Raw genomic sequence first — 18,613 nt, forward strand, 5'->3', positions numbered from 1 at the left:
GTTGGTGGGGAGTGCTAGGAACCTGGTGGCTGAAATCTCAGCCCTGTGACCATGGAGCATCTCAGGATGGTGGGAAAATGCATCTCTGCTGGGAACCCAGAGCCACAGCAGTACCTGAGGACAGCTGCACGTGTCCCTTCTTTGAAGGAATTGAGCACAGCTCACTTAAGATAAACAAGAATAAATCAAAGCCCCACTTGGCCACGGGAAGTGGTGGCATGTATTTCCTGTGATACCCAATGTCGTAGTTCAGCCCCAACGGGGACCAGACTACGCAGTCTCTCTCTCACTCCCCCCACTCTCCGAGAGAATAGGAGGAGATTTGACAAACAAAAGAAAACCAGGGAAAAAAAAAAAACAAACACGCGGGTTGAGATTAAACAAAAAGTAAATTTAACAGTAATGACAAGAAAACAATAGAGTGATGGAACACAAATACAGTACAATAACTCACAACAGAACTCCACATCCAGTCTCTTCCAACTAGCAGGGGCCTCCCTTCAGCACCCTCCTCACTTACATACTGAGCATGATGTCAGATGGGATGGAATAGCCCTTTGGCTAATTTGGGTAAATTAACCCCAGCTGTTAGCTAATTAGTTAACTATCCCAGCCATAGGGGCTACCAGCTTCAGTTCTCCACCCAGCTCAGGTAAATATTAACTCTATCCTGGCCAGAACCAGGACACCCAAGCAGTAAGAAAACGTGCTCAGGAAGTGGAGAGAAAATTCAGTTCCTTCAGTGACTGGGGAGCTCTTAAACCCCTTCTTCCACCTCCCTGGGACAGCACCCAGTGTCAGGCTGTCATGGACAGAGAGGTCAGGTTTTTCCAAGCTGTGTCCTTGCAGGCACATAGGACTGCTGGGGCTGGAGAGAGCATGGGAGGAGCGTGGCTCCAGTTTAGTTGCTGAAGTGTTTGTGAGGAAAGAACTGGAGCTGTCCCCTGTTTGAGATGTTGCAGGAAGTGGAACTGAGGTGCTGACTTCTCCAGCTGAGCATTTAGTGTGTGGATGCGCTCTGTCTTGTGTTTTCTCTGGAAGAGTTTTGGTTCCTTTGTGTGGAGCAATATTGTTTCAACAAGTGAGTTGGAGGTTTTGCCTTGGGATTGGGGCGCTGGGAGAGGAGGAACATCTTCCAGACAAAGAGGAAACTAATGTAGGCTTCCTCACTTTGTGTGAACTCCCAGGCAGCTGCATGCTTGTGAGCAGCTATTCTATGGCAAGCGCAGCTGAGGGCTCCTTGGGGGACCTGGCCCTGTGGGTTTGTATTTGGGGTCCCCAAAGGGTCCCTGCCAGGCTGAAGCCTGAGGGAGAGTTTGGTTCCTGCATGCTGACCACATACCTGGGGCACAACTCTTAAGAGTCCTGCAAGTGTTACGGTCTGAGTGCCTTGATACTGGGAGCATCTCCAGTGTGTGAGGTGGTAGCTGTCACTTCAGTGTCACAGTTGGAGATACAACTGGCATTTAGATAATGAGTTTATTAATTGTAACTGCATTCAGCTGGATGAGGGTTTGGTCTAGATAGTTGTCCTGGTTCTGGCCAGGATAGAGTTAATATTCACCTGAGCTGGGTGGAGAACTGAAGCTGGTAGCCCCTATGGCTGGGATAGTTAACTAATTAGCTAACAGCTGGGGTTAATTTACCCAAATTAGCCAAAGGGCTATTCCATCCCATCTGACATCATGCTCAGTATATAAGTGAGGAGGGTGCTGAAGGGAGGCCCCTGCTAGTTGGAAGAGACTGGATGTGGAGATCTGTTGTGAGCTATTGTACTGTATTTGTGTTCCATCACTGTCTTGTTTTCTTCTGTCATTACTGTTAAATTTACTTTTTGTTCAATCTCAACCCGCGTGTTTGGTTTTTTTTTTTTTTTTCCTGGTTTTCTTTTGTTTGTCAAATCTCCTCCTATTCTCTCGGAGAGTCGGGGGAGTGAGAGAGAGACTGCGTAGTCTGGTCCCCGTTGGGGCTGAACTACGACAATAGTCCAGCCTCCTGCTGCCCTTCAAGTGGGGAGCAAGACAAGCTCAGCAAGGCAGAAGACAGGAAGGACTTTAAGGTGCTGAGGGCCTGTCTCCCTTTGATGAACCATGTGTTTCTTTTCATCAGCGTGAAGTGGGTGCAAAACTTGGTGGCTTGGAAAGTCTCTACCTGGAGTGTAAGTGGTTTTCTAGAGATGCAAACAAGGAGAATCGTGCTCACAGTCGTCAGGGTTTTAAGATGAAGCTGCTCCAAATAGTTTGTCACCGATACTTGAGACTGGTGAAGAACTGAAGTCTTTAAAGGGTTGTCTGGGGCCAAACTCTCACTTACAAAACACGTATAAGCTAAACCCTGTTGATGTTCAGGTAGTGCAACAGGGCACCTCTTCCCGAGCTTTTTCCTACCTGGAAGTTTGAATGCCCTCTGTGTTCAGCCAGCCAAGAAAAAAATCCCATCAGGACGGAAAAAAACCTGTCCTGATAAAATCTGTGTTATCGGGGAATGGGCACTGCTGGTAATCCAAGCCATATAAAGTGCTGGTATGGACATAGCTATCATAGAAATTCCTGTAATAAATAATGGCATAAATGAACTTTACCCCTGGCACTTGCGCATGACAGCACTGTCTTGTTTCTGATCGTAGGTTATTCAGTTTATGCTCTGCTTGAGTAGAGGAGCAGAACAGAGTTTCTGGGGCCTTGTCCCCATCTTACAACGTGATCGTTCACCTGCTGCTGCATTCAGAAAACGCTTAGCGACTGCAACAGCAGCCTGCCGAGCCTCCTGGCGCTCCCGTGTCCGAGTATACTCCCTTCAGAGCAAACGCAGCCGCTCTGTTAAGTGAGTTCTCCCACAGAACCGTAAAGGCAAGCTGAAAACTTCCACTGGGTGCTGGAGTGTTGCTTTGTAAGAAAGGAGTTCCCTTGATTTGGCAAGGAGTTTAGCAGGAAAAAGACAGGTCAGGATACCTCAGGGCCTGTTTGTTTCCTCCGAGTGTCAGTTCTGTTTCACGCTCTTATTTTCCTGTTCTTTCCTTCCTACCCTGCATGCACCAAGCACGTCCTGTGCTGCTAGGCCCCATCTTTGCGTTTGGAACGGAGCTGCAGAGCAGTGTAATCATTCCCGGAGCGTAGGAGAGGAAGACTGCAGTGATTTTTCAGAGGCTATGGTCAGGTGCGAAGTGATCTGAGGGAGGAGCTGTGTCTGGTTTTGTTCTGGGGTGATCTGAAAGCACTTAGCAATCATCACTGCCTTGACTCTGGGAGTTAAATACGCCCAGGACTGTTTGCTGGCGCTCAGGCCAGCTGGCAGAGGGTGACACGCACCACAACGCGAAACTTATCTTCCAAGCAGGGCAGCTGCGTAGCAGGAACTGAACCGCAGATCGGGAGCGATTCCCGTGCCGACTCGCAAGCCATGCCTGGGAGTTGTTTGTGCGAGTTAGCTAATCCTGTGCTGGGAACTATGTCAACAATTTAGCAGAATAAATGAGCGCTTTCCAGTTCAGGGAAAACATGTCTTGGCGCTGTTTTATTTGCTGCTGTAGACTTAGCTCAAGTGTTAGGCAAGTCTTGAGCAGGAAGAAGGATTTAAAAATACGCCGCGACTTTTGCTGATGTGCTGCGATGTGAGCGGAGCCCAGCTGGCTGTGTCTGCGCTCCTGGCACGCAGCAGCCCGGTTCACCCCGGCGTCTCCAGCAGCAAACAGTGCCCTCACCTACAAGCAGGTGGGTTAAGAGAGGCAGACTGAGTTCAAAGAAATAAATGGGGAATTTTATTCAGCATCTGCCCTTTCAGCGCGGTGTTGTCTGTCTTTGCCAGCCTCGATGGATCGTAGGGATGTGCATACTGCTTGCGATCTGCAGTCTGCCCACCCTCTGGGCGTTAAAGGCAGGCCATTAAAGCTCCTGCCAGACTGCACCAGTCAGGTGAGCAAGCACCATGATATCAAGCTGCTGTTCAATGTTCAGGCCAATCCAACTCAAGAAACCCTTAAAACCTGCTGATCCAGAATGACGTCAGGCAGGCTTAGGGAACAAGAACAGAGCCATCGGGAAGAGTAACAGTGTACTGAAGGGAAAAGATGGGAGGAGGCGGGGGGGGAGATCTGGGGTTTTCTTCTTTCTTTCCAGCATCTTCAACTGCCACTGCTCTGGAGCTGCTGCTGGAGGGTGGGAAGAGAAGTTAGTGCCAGAAAAGTGCCTGGCTGCTGCTGTTCCTCCGTACCCCTTCCTGCTGGCCCCTTTTGTCTTCCTGTAGCCAACCGAGATGTGGGTCCCAAGGGATGCTTTCCTGGGCGGGTCACCGGGAATGGGTCTGTGTCCCTTTTTCCACAACAATACTGAAAGGGAAAGTGCTTTCAGGGGCTTAACCTGTTCCAGCCAGTTCTTTGATCAGCAGTCACACAAGGCAGCACCAGCCCTGGTAACTGGCTGGAGTTAACCCTTGCTGACAGCTGCAGTGTTGGCTGCCTTTGTACATTTGTTTTTAAATTTAAGGATCAATTTTTATGTATCCGTTTGCAGCGGCTAAGGAGCAACCTTCTGTTACATTCTTCTCTGGCAGGAATTAAGCAACCACACACTCCAGTCCCTGAGGTGATTTCTAATTCTTCTTTTCTAAAGAGCTACCGCCAAAGCACGAACCACTTCCCATTTTTTTCAGTGAGACCGTTATGCCTCACAGCTGAGAAGGCTGGCATCTTCCCAGGCTGGCAATGAACAAGCGGGAGAACGGGGGAGGCAGGTGGTCTTTTCAGAAGGGACAGTTCTTGATAGATACCCTTGATTTTCCACACGCGCAAATTTCTGCTGGCAAGTGAACTTTTTTAAATGCAAAAAAACCCACAGAAGACAACCCCCTAAGCTTTAATTTCCTGTAGTTAAACCTGTAACACTCTCTACCCGTGAGGGGGAACTTGCGGAGCCACAGTGCCAAAAATCCCCCCCCCCCTTTTTCTTTTTTTTTCCTAACAAATAATTCTTATTCCCCCCTCCAAACACGCGTGGGGCCTGAATAAAAATCCACAGTTTTTCTTTCAGCGGGGCCAGAGCGGTTCACTGCTGTTCAGTTTGTGCCCTCTGCCCGGCCGTGTTTCTGTCACTCCCGGTTGTGCACGACTGCACAAACAGTTACCTCTAGAATAAACGCCCTCGACATCCGTCTCATTTTTGTTAAATGTTCAACGGCTCTGAATGCAAAAGCTGTCTGGCAGGCAGCCTGCTCATTTTTTTTTTAGTGTTTATGTAAAATCTCTCACCGTGCCGTTCAATACCACTGCAAAAGTTGTGTTAAACTGTATTTTTGAAAACATCTCAAAAATGGTCTAGTGGGTACCGAGCGATGCAGCAGCTTGGCTGTGACAGCCCGGAGAGGAGGATGGAGCTCTGCCTTCCGCCCCAGCCCTTGCTGGGAGAAGTGTCTGGCCCTGGTTTGTCTGGGCAGGAACAGCCAGCGCCAGCTTTCCCTGCTGAAATATTTATTCTCCGAATGAGTGCATGAGGAAAGGGGGAGAACCATAATTCAGCTTAAATCCGCTGCAGACGTCGCATTTCAGGGACGGCGCTTCAATGAACTGCAAAGTTTTAAAAGGAGCTGGCATCACAACCAGAAACGAGGAGGATGTCGACATGTTTTACTCCTGGATTTAACAAACACTTCCTACCCACCCAAAGCTCTCCATCGGCCGTTTCCCTCTGCCCCAAAACACGGCCCTGTGGCCTTCACAGTTTGCTTGCAACACAAATAAATAACCTGTTGGGAAAGAATATTTTTCTTCCTTTAAAAAGCTAAAGGGGGCTCTACGTGGTACTGACGAAGCAAAGAAAACCGCTGGAATCCACGGCGACTGTTCTGCTGCTGTTGGACAATGAGCCGGTCTTGATAGAACATCAAGCGAAACAGTCGTTTGTAATAGAAACCCCGGAAACTTATTCCATGGGATGTTAATTATTTGCAAAACCTAGGTTTGTTTTAACTAGAAATAACACTCTTTCCTACTCATCCTTTTTTTTTTTCTTTTTCTAACAATTACTCTACAGCCTTTGCTGTCCTGCACCCAGCTCCCTGACCTCCCTCCCTCGCTGCGCGAGGCCCTGACGGGGCCAAAGACCGCGCAGCGCCGGGCACTGAGTTGCCGTTTGTCCCCGCGGCTACCAAGATCGGAAAAGAAATCCCAGCCTGCTCGCTAGCTCCGCGCGAAAGAGTTTTCCAGTGCAATGACGCCCTGAGGAAAAAAGTAAGGGGTAGAAACTGGTGTTGGGTGCTGCCCACGCATCTCATCAGTCACAGACGGGCAGGCGTGGGCGATGGATCCGGCGCGGTCCGGCACGCTCTGCCCTCGGAGGGGGCTCGGTGGGGTGCTAACGGGGGACCCGCTCGGTCCCAGCCCTGCTCCCGTGTTCCCCGGCTGGGCTTCAGGAGTCCCTCCGGTGCTTCTTCTGCTCATGGTACTCTGTTATTTTCTGCTGGAAATACGCTGTGGATGAGAAAAGGCCATCAGGGAAAGGCAAGCGCTGGGGCTGGGGGGGTGTGGGGCTGCACGGCGCGAGTCCCGGGGGGTGTGTGTGCACCCCAAGAGCCAAACCCAAACCCAAACCTGCTGGGTTATGGAGAGCTGCACCCAGGTGAGGACCCCGGTGAATTCAGGCTTGCTGCAATTCCACCCATCGCTCTCACCTGCCCGAGATGGACTTTATTACGCTGGGTTAGCTCAAATTTTTAACCCGAGCCTTCACTCCTGTTCAGGTTTTTGCGTTTCCTCTCTAACCAGCAAGGAAGAGGAAAGTGGGAATGTGCATAGCCAAAAAGGGGATATAGACTGGGAACATAAGGAGAAAGCTGGGACTGTGCCATCCCGCTCTCCCAGCCCTGGCCAGACCCAGGCCCACGCCTGCCCTGTAAATTCTGACCTAAAAGGGCAGAGAAAGGGCCGGGCCCCGAGTGCCCCGGGCAGCCCGCCACGGGCACCGTCCGCTGCACGGGGCCGTCCGAGGGGGTGTCTGCTGTGCTGCGACGCGGCAGCCGCTGGCACATCACAACGGCTGCGGCCTCTTGCGCTCTCTGAGTGCAGCACGACCTCGGGGGTGGCGAGTCCCAGGCCTGGATGGCTCTGGCCACCAGTAGATGTTTCAAGAGGTTTCCTCAACCTCCGTCGCTCCTGTTTGTCCTCCTTCCTGGCTCCTGGAGGCTCCTGTAAATCCCCTGGAAGGGGAAAGGACCAGCCCAGCCGCCACGGGTCCGTGCCAGAGCCGGTGGCAGAGATGAGTCAGGGCTTGCAGGCAGCGCAGCAGGAGCCAACTCCCAGCTGCTGCCTGCGTCCAAGCCAAATATTTGCACTGCTACCGGCATGTTTGCCTAAACACGGAGCTCTCAGCAAGCCGGCCTCATCCCCACTCAAGCGACAAGATCTACAATGAGCCCAGGGATTTTTTTTGATTGCGTGATAGACAGAGAAATGCAGCTGTTGAGAGCAAACGGCTGCTGCTCACTTCCCTGAGCATCCTCGGCCTCGAGCTGCATCCCTCTCCAGGCACGGGGCATCTCTTTCCCTTAAAAAAGTAGCCCAGGACTTTGCAGAGCTCACCCAGCCAGAGAGGGAAGGAGAAATGAAGCCGTTTACCTTCCTGTGGGATCCTGCTCTTCTCCGCTTCCTCGATAAATAGGGAAAACATGTTCGTCTTCACAAACTTCTTCACAAACTTGCGGTTGGTCTTGGAGGCGATGGCTTTGCAGAAAGCTCGCTCCTGGAAGATGCCCGAGCCATTTCTACTCCACTTGATGTGCGAGGCGTAGTGACCAACCATCCGGACAAAGAACTGCACGAAGGCTTCGGAGACGAGGGCGTTCACCTGCTCGGGTGCTGGAAGAGGACACAGAGCGCGAGAGGTGTGGTGGGACCTCTGAGCTCAGAAAGGCCGGGTCTACGTTAACCTGGCCGGTTCACATCCTCTGCGTCCTGGGAAAGTATTCGCTTAAAACCTCCCTCTGCCAGTAAACCAAGATCAGACTGATTTTGCTGAAGCAGCACTGGTTGTGTTTGTTTTCCAGGGTGATGGCATCTTTGCAGGGAAAATATTGGCAAAACCTGCTTTTTTTTCAGCAGAATTAATTGATCCTGCTGTCCTGTCTCGCAGGACAGGGGAGAGCCAAGGGATTTCTCTCCCGGGGCTGCATGTTATTGCAAACTGGGGCAGAAACATCCCAGACATTCCACGTCCCCTTAGGAAAATCATTTCGCTGAGGCCTCGGCCACCTGCGCAAGGCCGCTTGCGTGTGTTTTACCGTATGTAGTGACGCCCTTACTGTGTACGTTGTTGTTGTTGTTGTGCCTGTTCAGGGACGCCAGCATCTCGTTCTGCAGCTTGGTGGGCAGGATCTCCTCCTCGTCGCCGACCTGGAAGGCAACGGAGCCGTGAAGCACCCGGCTCCAGTGGGAACCCGGCTCGGATAACCGCGGGCAGTGATTAGTGTGGGGCTTTCTGCAGGGCTCATTAATTAATTCGCATTGCAGGCTGCTGCAGGGATGCAGGGAGTGGGATGTCCAACGCACGGAGATGCAGACAACCCTTCACGGAACATTCCGCCCCTGGATGGGTGACACCGAGATGTCTCTGGCCCCGAAATGTGAAAGCTGCCAAGTAGCTGGCACCGAGGGCGGAAGGGGCCCTTCCCAGGGTGACCCAGGCCAGCTGAGCCCAGCCCCATGCCCTGCACAGGGGGACCTACCGCCTGGAGGATCTTCCCTTTGCAGAGGTCAACTATCAGAGCCTGCAAGAGAGAAGAGAATGGCCAGGTTTAGCCCTACCAAGGCAGCCAGGCTTCCTCCCACCCGTTTTAGGACCTCTGTGTCCACAGCCCACAAGGGCAGCAGGCAAAGGATTGGTCCGCCTGTGCTGGAGGGACCTGGGCATCCCCCCAGGGACAGTGTGTGCCCCAGGCATGGTGGCTTGTCCCTGTGCAGCTTTTCTCCACTTCTGCAAGGTTGGGATGATGCCAACGGTTGGCCCGGCCAACAGCAGCTCCCCGAGCCCCCAGGGCGAGGGCTGCGGGTCCTGGGCTGGCTGGCAGCATCCAAGGGGACGTGGAGGTGTTGGCCAAGGTGCCAACAGGAAGGGACATGCAAGAAGACCCCGCCTCCAGCCTTGCTGGATGGGAAAAGGGCACAACCGCAGTCTTCAGCCCCAGAACCAACCCAAACCCAGGACCACGAACTGACCAATGGCTCCATACAGATGCTTTCCCCCACCCAGATGAAATACCTCCTCCATTGGCTGGTCCAGGACCTTCTCCAGGTGCCGCAGCTGGATGCCGACCATGAAGGGTGTGGGGCAGCAGACGGTGTCGAGCAGGCACTCGGGGACCACGGGGATGTAGGTGTGAGCCCAGGTGAAGGGGTAGAGGAGAGCAGCCACTGCGTGGATGCACTGTGACAGGACGCTGCGGGACAAGGAGCCACCGTGGTGGCATTGCATGAGGCAAGAGGGTGTCACGGCTTGGAGGGAACATCCCAGCCCAAGCTGAGCTGCATCCTGTGCTCTTTCGAAGTTTAAATAAACAGACCAGGACTTACCTCAGCTCCTCTGCCAGGAAAATGAGCCGTCGCTCCAACACAGCGGAGGCGAAGATGTGCAGGATGAGCTGGGGGCTGAGCCGCTGGAGCAGAGCCTGAAACTCCACGTGCTCCAGGTGGGCATCCACGGGCCGCGTGAGCTCGATGAACTGCCAAGGGAGAGCCACCGAACCCCAGCTTAGGGGGTGCAAGCTCCCCCTGCCCCGCCCTGGCCCCTCAAGAAGGTGATTTGGGAGCCATTAACGACTCGGAGTTTGCAGCGTCCCCATCACGTTCCTCTGCAAGGGACAAACCTCGTCTTGCCCTGCCTGGAGATCTGGGCTGTGCAGCGCTGAGGATGCAGGAGAAGCCCGTGGTGATGCACGCTGTGGGGTTTATTTACTGGGGCACTGGATTTTTAACCAAAACGCCTCTTTTCTCCAGCGCTGATGAGTCCCTGGTAGGAGACGCAGGGACGTGCCCCCGTATCAGCATCTGACAGCTCCTCTGTGAGCAGCGGCTTCCAGGAAAGGGAGGAGGGATGAGGGCATGACTTTTGCTATAAAAACCACACAAACTTCCTCAAAAGCCTATCCAGGAGGGCCAGCTTGCCTCGTCCTAGCTAGGATGGCCCAAAAGTGCATTATCTAATGGATGTTTGGAGGTGGCCTGTCTATTCTGCTGGCTTTGCCCCAGGCAAGGATCTCCCAAAGCCACTGATACCTCTCCCGGCTGCGGGCAGCCCCGAGACGGCGGGCACTGAAGGGTTAACAGGACCGTGCAGCTCCTGAGCAGTCCTGGCCCCTCTCCCCAGCTTTTCAGGGGGGAAATCCCCCTCCTCCATCTGCCAGGCACCTTCCCAGCAAAGCAGCATCGTCCCAGCCAGCAGCGTGGGGCTTGGCTGGGCTCTGCAGCCTCCTTCCAGCACAAAACCTGCCCCATCCCCGCCCATGCAGCACCCAGAATTTGTTTTCACCCCTTTCCCTTTTTTCTCGCTCATCTCTTCGGCTTGCTCCAGCCCCTGCCCGCGGCCCCCAAAGCGCGGCTCTTTCGAAGAACCTCCTTGCGCATCCTCGCTCCCCGCCGCCCCCAGCCGCGCTCGCTGCAGCCTGACCCGCGCCAGGGCGTTGAGCAACCCGCGCGGCCCTTGCACAAGCCTTCCTGGATGAGGAAATCTCCTGCAATTTGACAGCCAGCTGCTAAATTGCACTGAAGAGCAGGGATCTTGCCCTCACACCCACCCTGGCAGGACACATCCCTGGGATGCTCAGCGCTGAGGTTCTTTTTCGTGATGCCAGGGCAGATCCTCCCCCTTTTTCCACCCCAGCCTTGCCACAAGATAAAGAAAAAGCAAAGTAAAAGGCTCTGCCTGTGCAAGCTCGGGCTGTGCGTGGGCGAGACGAGCCCCGCGGGCACCGTGCCCGCATCAGATCTCCTTTCCACCGGTAAAGGTTGGGCTTGCCGCACGCCTGCGCCACGCTGCCTGCCTGCTCATGATGCTCAGCCGGGGCGGGTGTTGAGGCTGAGAGCCAAGCACCACGGCACAGAGGGGAAATGGCAGCTCGCGACACCCCGCAACGGCCCCAGCGCCGCTGCGCACCCCAACAGCCCTGGAGGTGCGAACGCGGGCTCACGAGCTGGGTGCGGCTGGCCCTGCTCCACGGCCCCCGGTGTAACGCGCCGCTCTGATGTAAAGGCTGGGCAAGCGCCAACGTGTTAAGAAACGGCGTCCGGGGAGGTTTTGTGCTGGCAGCTGCAGCTCCAGGCTGATGAAGCTGCGAAGATGCTGCTTTGCAAGGATGGGGCAGCATCACCTGTGGGTGAGTTCCATCCTCATCCTCATCCTCATCCTCATCCTCATCCTCATCCTCATCCTCATCCTCATCCTCATCCTCATCCTCGTCCTCACTGCTTGCTGCTCTCCTCCTGCACCCATATTCCCAGGGTGTGAGGCCGCCGGCAGCCTGACCCTCCACCCACTGCTCCAGCACCTATGGGTGCTGCAGGTGTGCAGGATGCTCCCAGAGGCAGCCCAGACTCCCCATGTCCCTGAGCCCCCGAGACGCCACCAACCTCCGTGCCTGACTCTGGGATGAAGCTTTTAATGGTGACTGTTTTCCCCGGAGCTGGGAAGAGCGATTCCCGAAGGCCCTGCATGAAGGGGTAAATCACTGCCATGGAGATCTGGCGCCTCTTCTCCACCTCATCCAGGATCTGGGTGAGAAAAAGAGCGAGCTGTGAAACGCCGGTGGGCAACGGGGTGGCTCCCGGGGCCACCACTGTGCCAGACGGAGCCACCACATCCCTACCTTGGAGAAGAGCCCAAAGCAGCCCAGGCAGCTGATGATGCAGAAGACCTCAGGGAGGCGGACACCACGGCCAGATGGCTGGAAGAGGATGGGAAAAGGGTTTGAGCATCTCCCAGCCCCACTGCACCAGCTCCCTGCTCTCCCCAGAGATCCCCACTCACCACCCCCACCTCAAGGTGCCCAATCACTTGCTGGGGGATTTTCAGAGCTGGGGCTCAGGCCAAGGCCACAGGTGATGCTGCAAAATCAGAGGGTGCGCAGGACCCCGAGAAGGCAATTCAGATGCCAAAGCTGTTAATCATTTTGGTGCAGAGCCCTCTGGTGCATTCCCAAACTTTCCTCCTCCCCAGACACACGACCTTCAAGACCTCCTGCCCACCATCCTCGGGGCTAGTCCTGTCTCCTACTGAAACAGGGACCAGTGGGATGAGTGCCCAGCCTTTTTTTCCCTCTCCACTGGATTATCCTGGGTCCATTTGCTCTCTGTGCTTTCAGCCCTCCAGACATCCGGGTCAAACAGCCAGAGCTCAGCCCTGGATGCAGAGGTGGGCAGGTTCACCAGGGAATGAATAGGTGGTGGGATCCAGCAAGTCACCGACCCACGGCGTTTGGCGCCATGGCTTTATGCTGTGCATGTATCAGCACCAAGGAAGGTCTCCATCAGACCTTGCAGCCCCCGAGCTGGCCAAATCCCAGTTTTTGCGAATGCTGCTGAGGACATGTGGCTCCTCAGCACCTGGATGGGCGTATTTGCATCCCCATCTTGATGCCGAGTGGGATTTGCAGCCGTCCTGACTGCTGCGGCCAAGGGAAAGGAGCCAGGGAAGCGGCAGGAGGTAGGTGAGGAGGCAGTGACCACCAGCGCGGGGCATGGCACCTCCCAAACATTGCATCTCCTGGTTGCACTTCAGGCCAGCCCTGGTCTACTGCAAACGCTGCTTTCCTTCATCTGGTATCCAACTGATGCCCCAGCAGAAGAAAGCTCCAAAGAAAGCCCTTTGAGCACCCCCTTACTGCTTGTCATCGTCTTTGTCAAGGCACGTGGCTCTCTAAGGCACATTCCCAAGAGCTGTGCTTTGGGCACAGCAGAAGGCGTCGTGTCCCACCACAGGGACGGGGTGGCATGGCCACCACCTACCCCGCGATGAGCGAGATGCTCACCAGCAACCGCCTGCAATAGCCGATCTTCCTGCTGCCGTCCACGTTGGTCAGGACGAAAGAAAAGGTTTCGCTGGAAGGAAAGACAACGCATGGGGATGGGACGGCTCTTCCAGCCCACAGCCGTCAGGGGTACGGCAGTGGGGGGTGGGAAACCACGGCCGAGACCCCGCGGCGGGGCAGATACCTGGTGAACTCGGTGACGGGGGCCCAGTTGTTGCCGTCGGGGAAGCAGAAGAGGGGGATGGCTTGCAGGAGGCGTTCCTCCTCCTCCTTCTGGCCCTTCAGCAAGTTCTCGCGCTGGAAGGAAGTGATGCCAAGAGTCAGGGTGATGGAGGGTGCCCGCAGCCCCAGGGGATGGGTGGAAGGGGGGTATGTCCCAAAGCAACCCCTGGCTCAGTGCGAAGCAGAGGGTGCCTGCACATCCCTGGACAAGCATCTCCCCAGAAAATCCAGTTTTTGGCTCTTTCACCCCATGGAGAGTGGGGCAAAGCAGAGGCACCCAAGGGCCCCTCTGCAAACAGGGACTCTCCTGTGCCACCTCCCCAAGGCATGATTTCACCGCCGTGGTCTCCCCTTTTGGGACAGGAGACCAGGGAGCACCCCGGGATTTTCCTCCTGGGGTTGCAGCCCGGGGCTCGGACCGCAGGGAGGGACAGCTGGTCCCAGCGATCCCCACTGTGGCTGGCAAAGCCCTGGGGCGTGGGTCTGCGACTCCAGGGACGGGGCGGTGGTGTTCTTCCCCAGCTCTAGTGATGGGGAAGGAACAACATCCCCTTTTCCTCTAAATTAAAAAAAACCTCATCTTCCTGGGAACACGGGGCTGAATACCTTTGGGAACTGGTAGGTTATCTTGGGCTCGTAACGTCCATCTGACGTTTTCTTCAGTGACACCACCACCAAGTACTCGAAGAAAAACTGTCCGGCAGAATAGAAGATGGAGCTCCGCTCTCCTGGCTTCCCCTGCGGTGCCAGCGCGGGGCTGTTTTCCGCAGCAGAGGTCTCCTCTTTCCCTGTTGTGGCCAAAAAAAAACCCCAGAAAAAAAAGCAGAGTGAGATGAAAGGCCAAGAGGTGTCCTGACGGCAGGACGGGAGATGCAGCGCAACACGGGAGCTGGACAAAGTGGCTGGAGGGAACTGGGTGCACCGGGTGTTTTGGTCCCCGACAGGGAACAGCTGGGGACACGGAAAGGAGAGAGAAATGGCTTTTATGAGGCTTTCGGAGAAAATCAAAGGGCTGTCAGACACCCTCAGCCCTCCTTTACCCCATCCCAGCGAGGGATGCCCGGAGCGAAGCCGGCATGTGGGACGGCAGAGAGCAGAAAGCTTCTGTGGGAAGGTGTGGGAATGCTTTTACAGCAGTTAATTTATTTTCCTCAGGGGAAAAAAAACAAACAAAACCAGCAAACAAACAGCACAGATCTTGTTCGAGCAGCTCCAAAGGCTCCAGTAAGACGAATCGCAGCCTCTCCCTGCCAGATGTCCTCAGTCCTGGGAACTGCCGATTGCAAACGAGATCCTCGAGGGCTTTCCCTAAACCACAGCTCCCAGAGCAAAGCAGTTCCCTGCGATCACATCCCATTTCTCGTTCGGCCGGTTGAGGAGTTCAGCTGAGGAGCGTCAGCTGTCACAACCCGAAAAACTAGAAATCAGAGTGAAAAGAGCCCCAGCCGACATCTCCAAGGGCGCTGGGGCGGCCACGGCGGGGCGGTGGGATCCGAGGGCTGGGAAGCAGAGCGGTTAAATGCCGGCAGGAGGCTGCAGCCAGGCCATGCCGCAGCTCTCCCCTCTCCCAGCAGCCGCTTGCGACTCTAAATCCCCATTCCCAGCACCAAAACCGTCCCAGGCTTGCTCTCGGCTCTGATTATGGTGGGGAGCTGGAACAGAAATGCTTGAGCTGTTCCTAGGAATAATAGGCAGGAAAATAAATGTGGGGCTGGACGAAACAACCACCCCTTGCAATTTGTCCCCGCATCCCAAGAGTCTGGCCCTGGGCTCCTTCAGTCATGCCGCAGCTCGGCAGGGCCAGGCTCAGCCGTGACTGCTGCTCCCATCGTCCCTGTCCCTCGTGCGCCATGTCCTCGTGGACACCACCCCGCGTATCCCCCCGGCTCCACAGCCGCCTCCTTTAGCCTGCAGACACCTTTCCAGCCTTCACTCCAGGTTGTTGGGAGCTAACGGGAGCAGAAAGCTCATTCCAGGAGGTGACATCCACAGTGCCACCATGGGATGTCCCTTCCCAGGGACCAGAAGAGCCTTTCCCAGCCGCTCCACCTCCGTGTGCAAAGCCCTTCCTCTTGGCAAGGTGAAATTCATCCCGGTGAGGTCCCTTCGCAGCAGGGGGGAGACCCGGAGCATCTCAAGGACGAGACCTGGCTGCAGAGACACCTCCGGTTTGTCCTCGGCGGGGACCACTGGTCCGACAGCCCAGCAAAGCGCTCTGGGGCAGGGAAAAAAGGTTGACAAGATGCACTTGGCTTCTCCTTGGGATGTTCCAACAATGGCTTCAGCGCTCCAGTCTCATGGGGGTTGTTGCTAGGGGGACCCCAGGGAACCAGGCCGTGCACTGGGGAGAGCTGCTGGTGTCCCCCGTCCTTGCTGGATGCCAGTGTTGGTTATTTTCCCATCGCCGGTTGCCAGGGTACAGTGAAAATCCGTTTCAGTCCTGCCTATCCCACCCCATCCTGCATTTCACAGAACACGAGGCGTGCTCTGGAGCAAGGGCTGGATTTGCACCACATCCAGGGTGTTCTCAAACCGCCGAGTGAAACCCGCCGCTGCAGGGAGGCCGGGCATGCCGGGCTGCGGGTCTGCCTCTCATGGATGGACTCAGGCACCTGCCCAAAGCGTGACCGGGCGCAGCGAGCCCTGCCGAAAGTGTGGCGTCACCCGCAGCGCTCCCCTGCACCAGGTCTGGTCGCAAAGCCCTTGCTGGCAGAGCCTAAATCCCTCCGGACCATCACACCCCATCCCTGGGCTGGCAGATGAGCTCCGGAGATGTACGGGGCCACCGTGCAGCGTTGGATGGGTTCAACGTGGCGTCAGAGATCCCGGCGCTTCCCAAAATCAGCAGGGGTCCCAGTCCCCCACATCCTGGGGACACGAGCCACTGTCACAAGAGCTTTGGCGAACAACTCTCCCGTAGCCTGAGCGGGGAAGATTTGGGGACCCCCCCTAACCCCCCCAGCAGCGGGAGCATCCCCTGTGAGGAGGGGAAGGAGCCAGGTGGCTGAAGGGGGGCTCCTGCACCCCCAGATGGGAAGCGGCTGCCGGTGCTGTGGATTTTCACCCGTCCCTGCACTGGGCACGAAGAGGGCAAAGGTCGCCACGGCGCGTCCCGGCCCACGCGGAAATGGCACGGGGCTGCTGGCATGAAGAGAAAAAGACACTTTGCCGCACACCCAGCTTCCCCGACCAGAGCGGGGTTTTCTTTTCAGGCGAGGGCCGCGCTCAGCCCCGTGTCACGATGTGGCACAACCTGTTTCTTCCCTCCCGGAAAAGCTCCCGGGCTGTGCACGCCGAAATCTCTCGGCCTGGCAGAACGGTTTGCGGGCGAGCTCTGCTTCCTGCGCCGTGCAGCCGCCCACCTGCCCCAGCGGAGAGGAAACGGCTTGTGCTTTATCGAAGCTTCTCTGCTGAGCCGCGAAAATCATTTATCGCACCCAGAGCAGAGCCAGCTGGCACAGAACAGACCTGGGCAGGGGGGGCTTGCAGCGAGCCCCCCGAATCCAGAGGTTGCCCCAAGCTGCTCCACTCTGGCTTGAGATACGGCAGGCTAGGAAACCCCGACGATCCATCCTGTATCCCGGAAAAGCTCCCAAATCCCAAAGAAGCGATATTGGCCCTGACCTCCAAAGGCTCCGCAACGCTGACCTGCCTCAGGGGCACCGTGCCCCCGCGGGCGCCGGGGCTGTCGCGGCCTGGACCTGGTGCGTCCTGGCCGGTGCGAGGGTTCACGTGGCTGCTGTGCCCGCCGTGCCACGCTCCGGTGGTAATGGGGAGCCTGGGGCTGCCCCTGGGATGGGGTAAAGCCCCGGGGGGTGGGGTAGACTCATTTGGGACGGGGTGGGCTCCCCGGGGATGGGGTGCAGCTCCCGGGATGGGCCGAGCACCCAGGGGCTGGGGTGCCCTCCCGGGGGCTGCGGCAAGCCCCGGGAGATGGGCTGAGCCCCGGGGGCGCAGGGCCCGGGCTGGGCTCCGCAGGGTGAGCGCCTACGGGCAGGGCTGGAGGGAACCGAGCCGGTGCCGGTGCCGGTGCCGGTGCCGGTGCCGGTGCCGGTCCGCGTCCCGTCCCGTCTCACCAAGCGTGACCGCGCTGCGCTGCCCGGCAAAGCCCCTCCTCCCCCCGCAGCCGTGGGCTCCCGCATCGCGGTCCCGGCGCTGCCACAGGCACCGGTCTCGGGCACCGACACCGACACCGGTACCGGTACCAGCACCTCCCGGAGCCCGGCGCGGGGCTGCGCTGCCCGTTGTCCCCTCCCGACCCCTCACCTCTGCGGCCGGAACGCCGCAGGCTCCGTCGGAAGAAGTTGCCGATGGAAGCCATGGCGGCCCCGGCACGGACCGGTCCCCGGTGCGGTGCCGGTGCGGTCCCGGTGCGGCCCCGGCGGGGAGCGCTCGGCGCGGCGCTTTCGCTTTCCCGGGGGGAGGGACGGGACGGGACGGGACCGAGCGAGACGGGGCGGAGAGGAGCGGAGAGGAGGAGCGGGGAAGGGGGGCGGGATGGGGGCAGCACCTGGCACCGGCCCGGGGAACCGGCACCGGGAGCGGGGACACCTGGGCACGGGGAGCAGGGAGAACCGGGCACGGGGGTCCCGGGAGCAGCGGGAAGGGAGGAGCCTGGCTGTAGAAGAGCCGGGAGCAGCGGGCACGGGGGAGCCCGGAGGGACCTGGACACGGGGGGTCCCGGGAGCACCGGGCACGGGGGAGCTGGTCGGGGGGCGCATCCCGGGGGGCAGCCGGGCACAGCCTGGTTGCGGGGAGCTGCCCCGGGGGGGACGGGCACAGGGCAGCCCTGGGCAGAGGGGGCGCTGGGCGGGGGGGGGCGCCGGCACCCCCACCCCAGCACCTCGAGCAGGGTGGGAAAGGAGGCCGGGACCCTGGGGACAGTGGGGGGCTTTGTCCTGCCCCACAGGGGACAAAGCGCCCTGCCCCAAACCTCCAGCGGCCCCGCCCGGGCCCTGCCCTGGCCTCCTCCAGGCCCTTTCCTCCCCCGGAGCCAGGGATGGTGCCCGGCACAGCCGCTGCGGCCTTGGGGTGACGCTGAACCGTCCCCTCCAAGGGACGGAGATCTGGGGGGCTCCCGCTCTGCAACGAGTTGGCGGAGCCGCCCCGTCGATGCCACCACGCTGTCATGTCCACGGCCATCGCCTGCCACCTTGTCCCGGCTCCGCTCGGGCAAACACCGGCCGGGTTGTGGTCTCCCTCGCGCTGGCGTTCCTCCGTCGCAGGGATTTATTCCCCCGCTCCGAGTGGCTCAGCAGCGCCTGGGCCAAGTCTCTCCATTGCCATCCGTCTTCGTTACAGGAAGGGAGAGCAGTTCGTTAGGGCTGCGACACGGCGGCCGGCCCGGCCCGGGCACGCAGCGTGTGGAGCTGCTCAGCTTTGCTGCGTG

The 18,613-nt window shown here is 57.6% G+C and overlaps 1 protein-coding gene across 1 annotated transcript; it reads right to left on the reverse strand.

The window, feature by feature from the left end:
* Positions 1 to 4,999: 4,999 nt before the first annotated feature.
* On the reverse strand, positions 5,000 to 17,620 carry DENND2D (DENN domain containing 2D). Its single transcript, XM_086765449.1, has 12 exons — positions 17,491 to 17,620; positions 13,831 to 14,012; positions 13,187 to 13,299; positions 13,003 to 13,072; positions 11,842 to 11,919; positions 11,606 to 11,746; positions 9,554 to 9,702; positions 9,243 to 9,420; positions 8,710 to 8,751; positions 8,287 to 8,377; positions 7,604 to 7,843; positions 5,000 to 6,460 (listed from the first exon to the last, which is right to left on the reverse strand). The coding sequence occupies exons 1-12, from the start codon at positions 17,543 to 17,545 to the stop codon at positions 6,399 to 6,401; spliced, it is 1,401 nt and encodes a 466-aa protein (XP_086621575.1). The 5' UTR covers positions 17,546 to 17,620; the 3' UTR covers positions 5,000 to 6,398.
* Positions 17,621 to 18,613: the final 993 nt, after the last annotated feature.

This window comes from Chlamydotis macqueenii, chromosome 23, assembly GCF_036417535.1.
Source record: "Chlamydotis macqueenii isolate bChlMac1 chromosome 23, bChlMac1.mat, whole genome shotgun sequence".
NCBI classification, from domain to species: Eukaryota; Metazoa; Chordata; class Aves; order Otidiformes; family Otididae; genus Chlamydotis; species Chlamydotis macqueenii.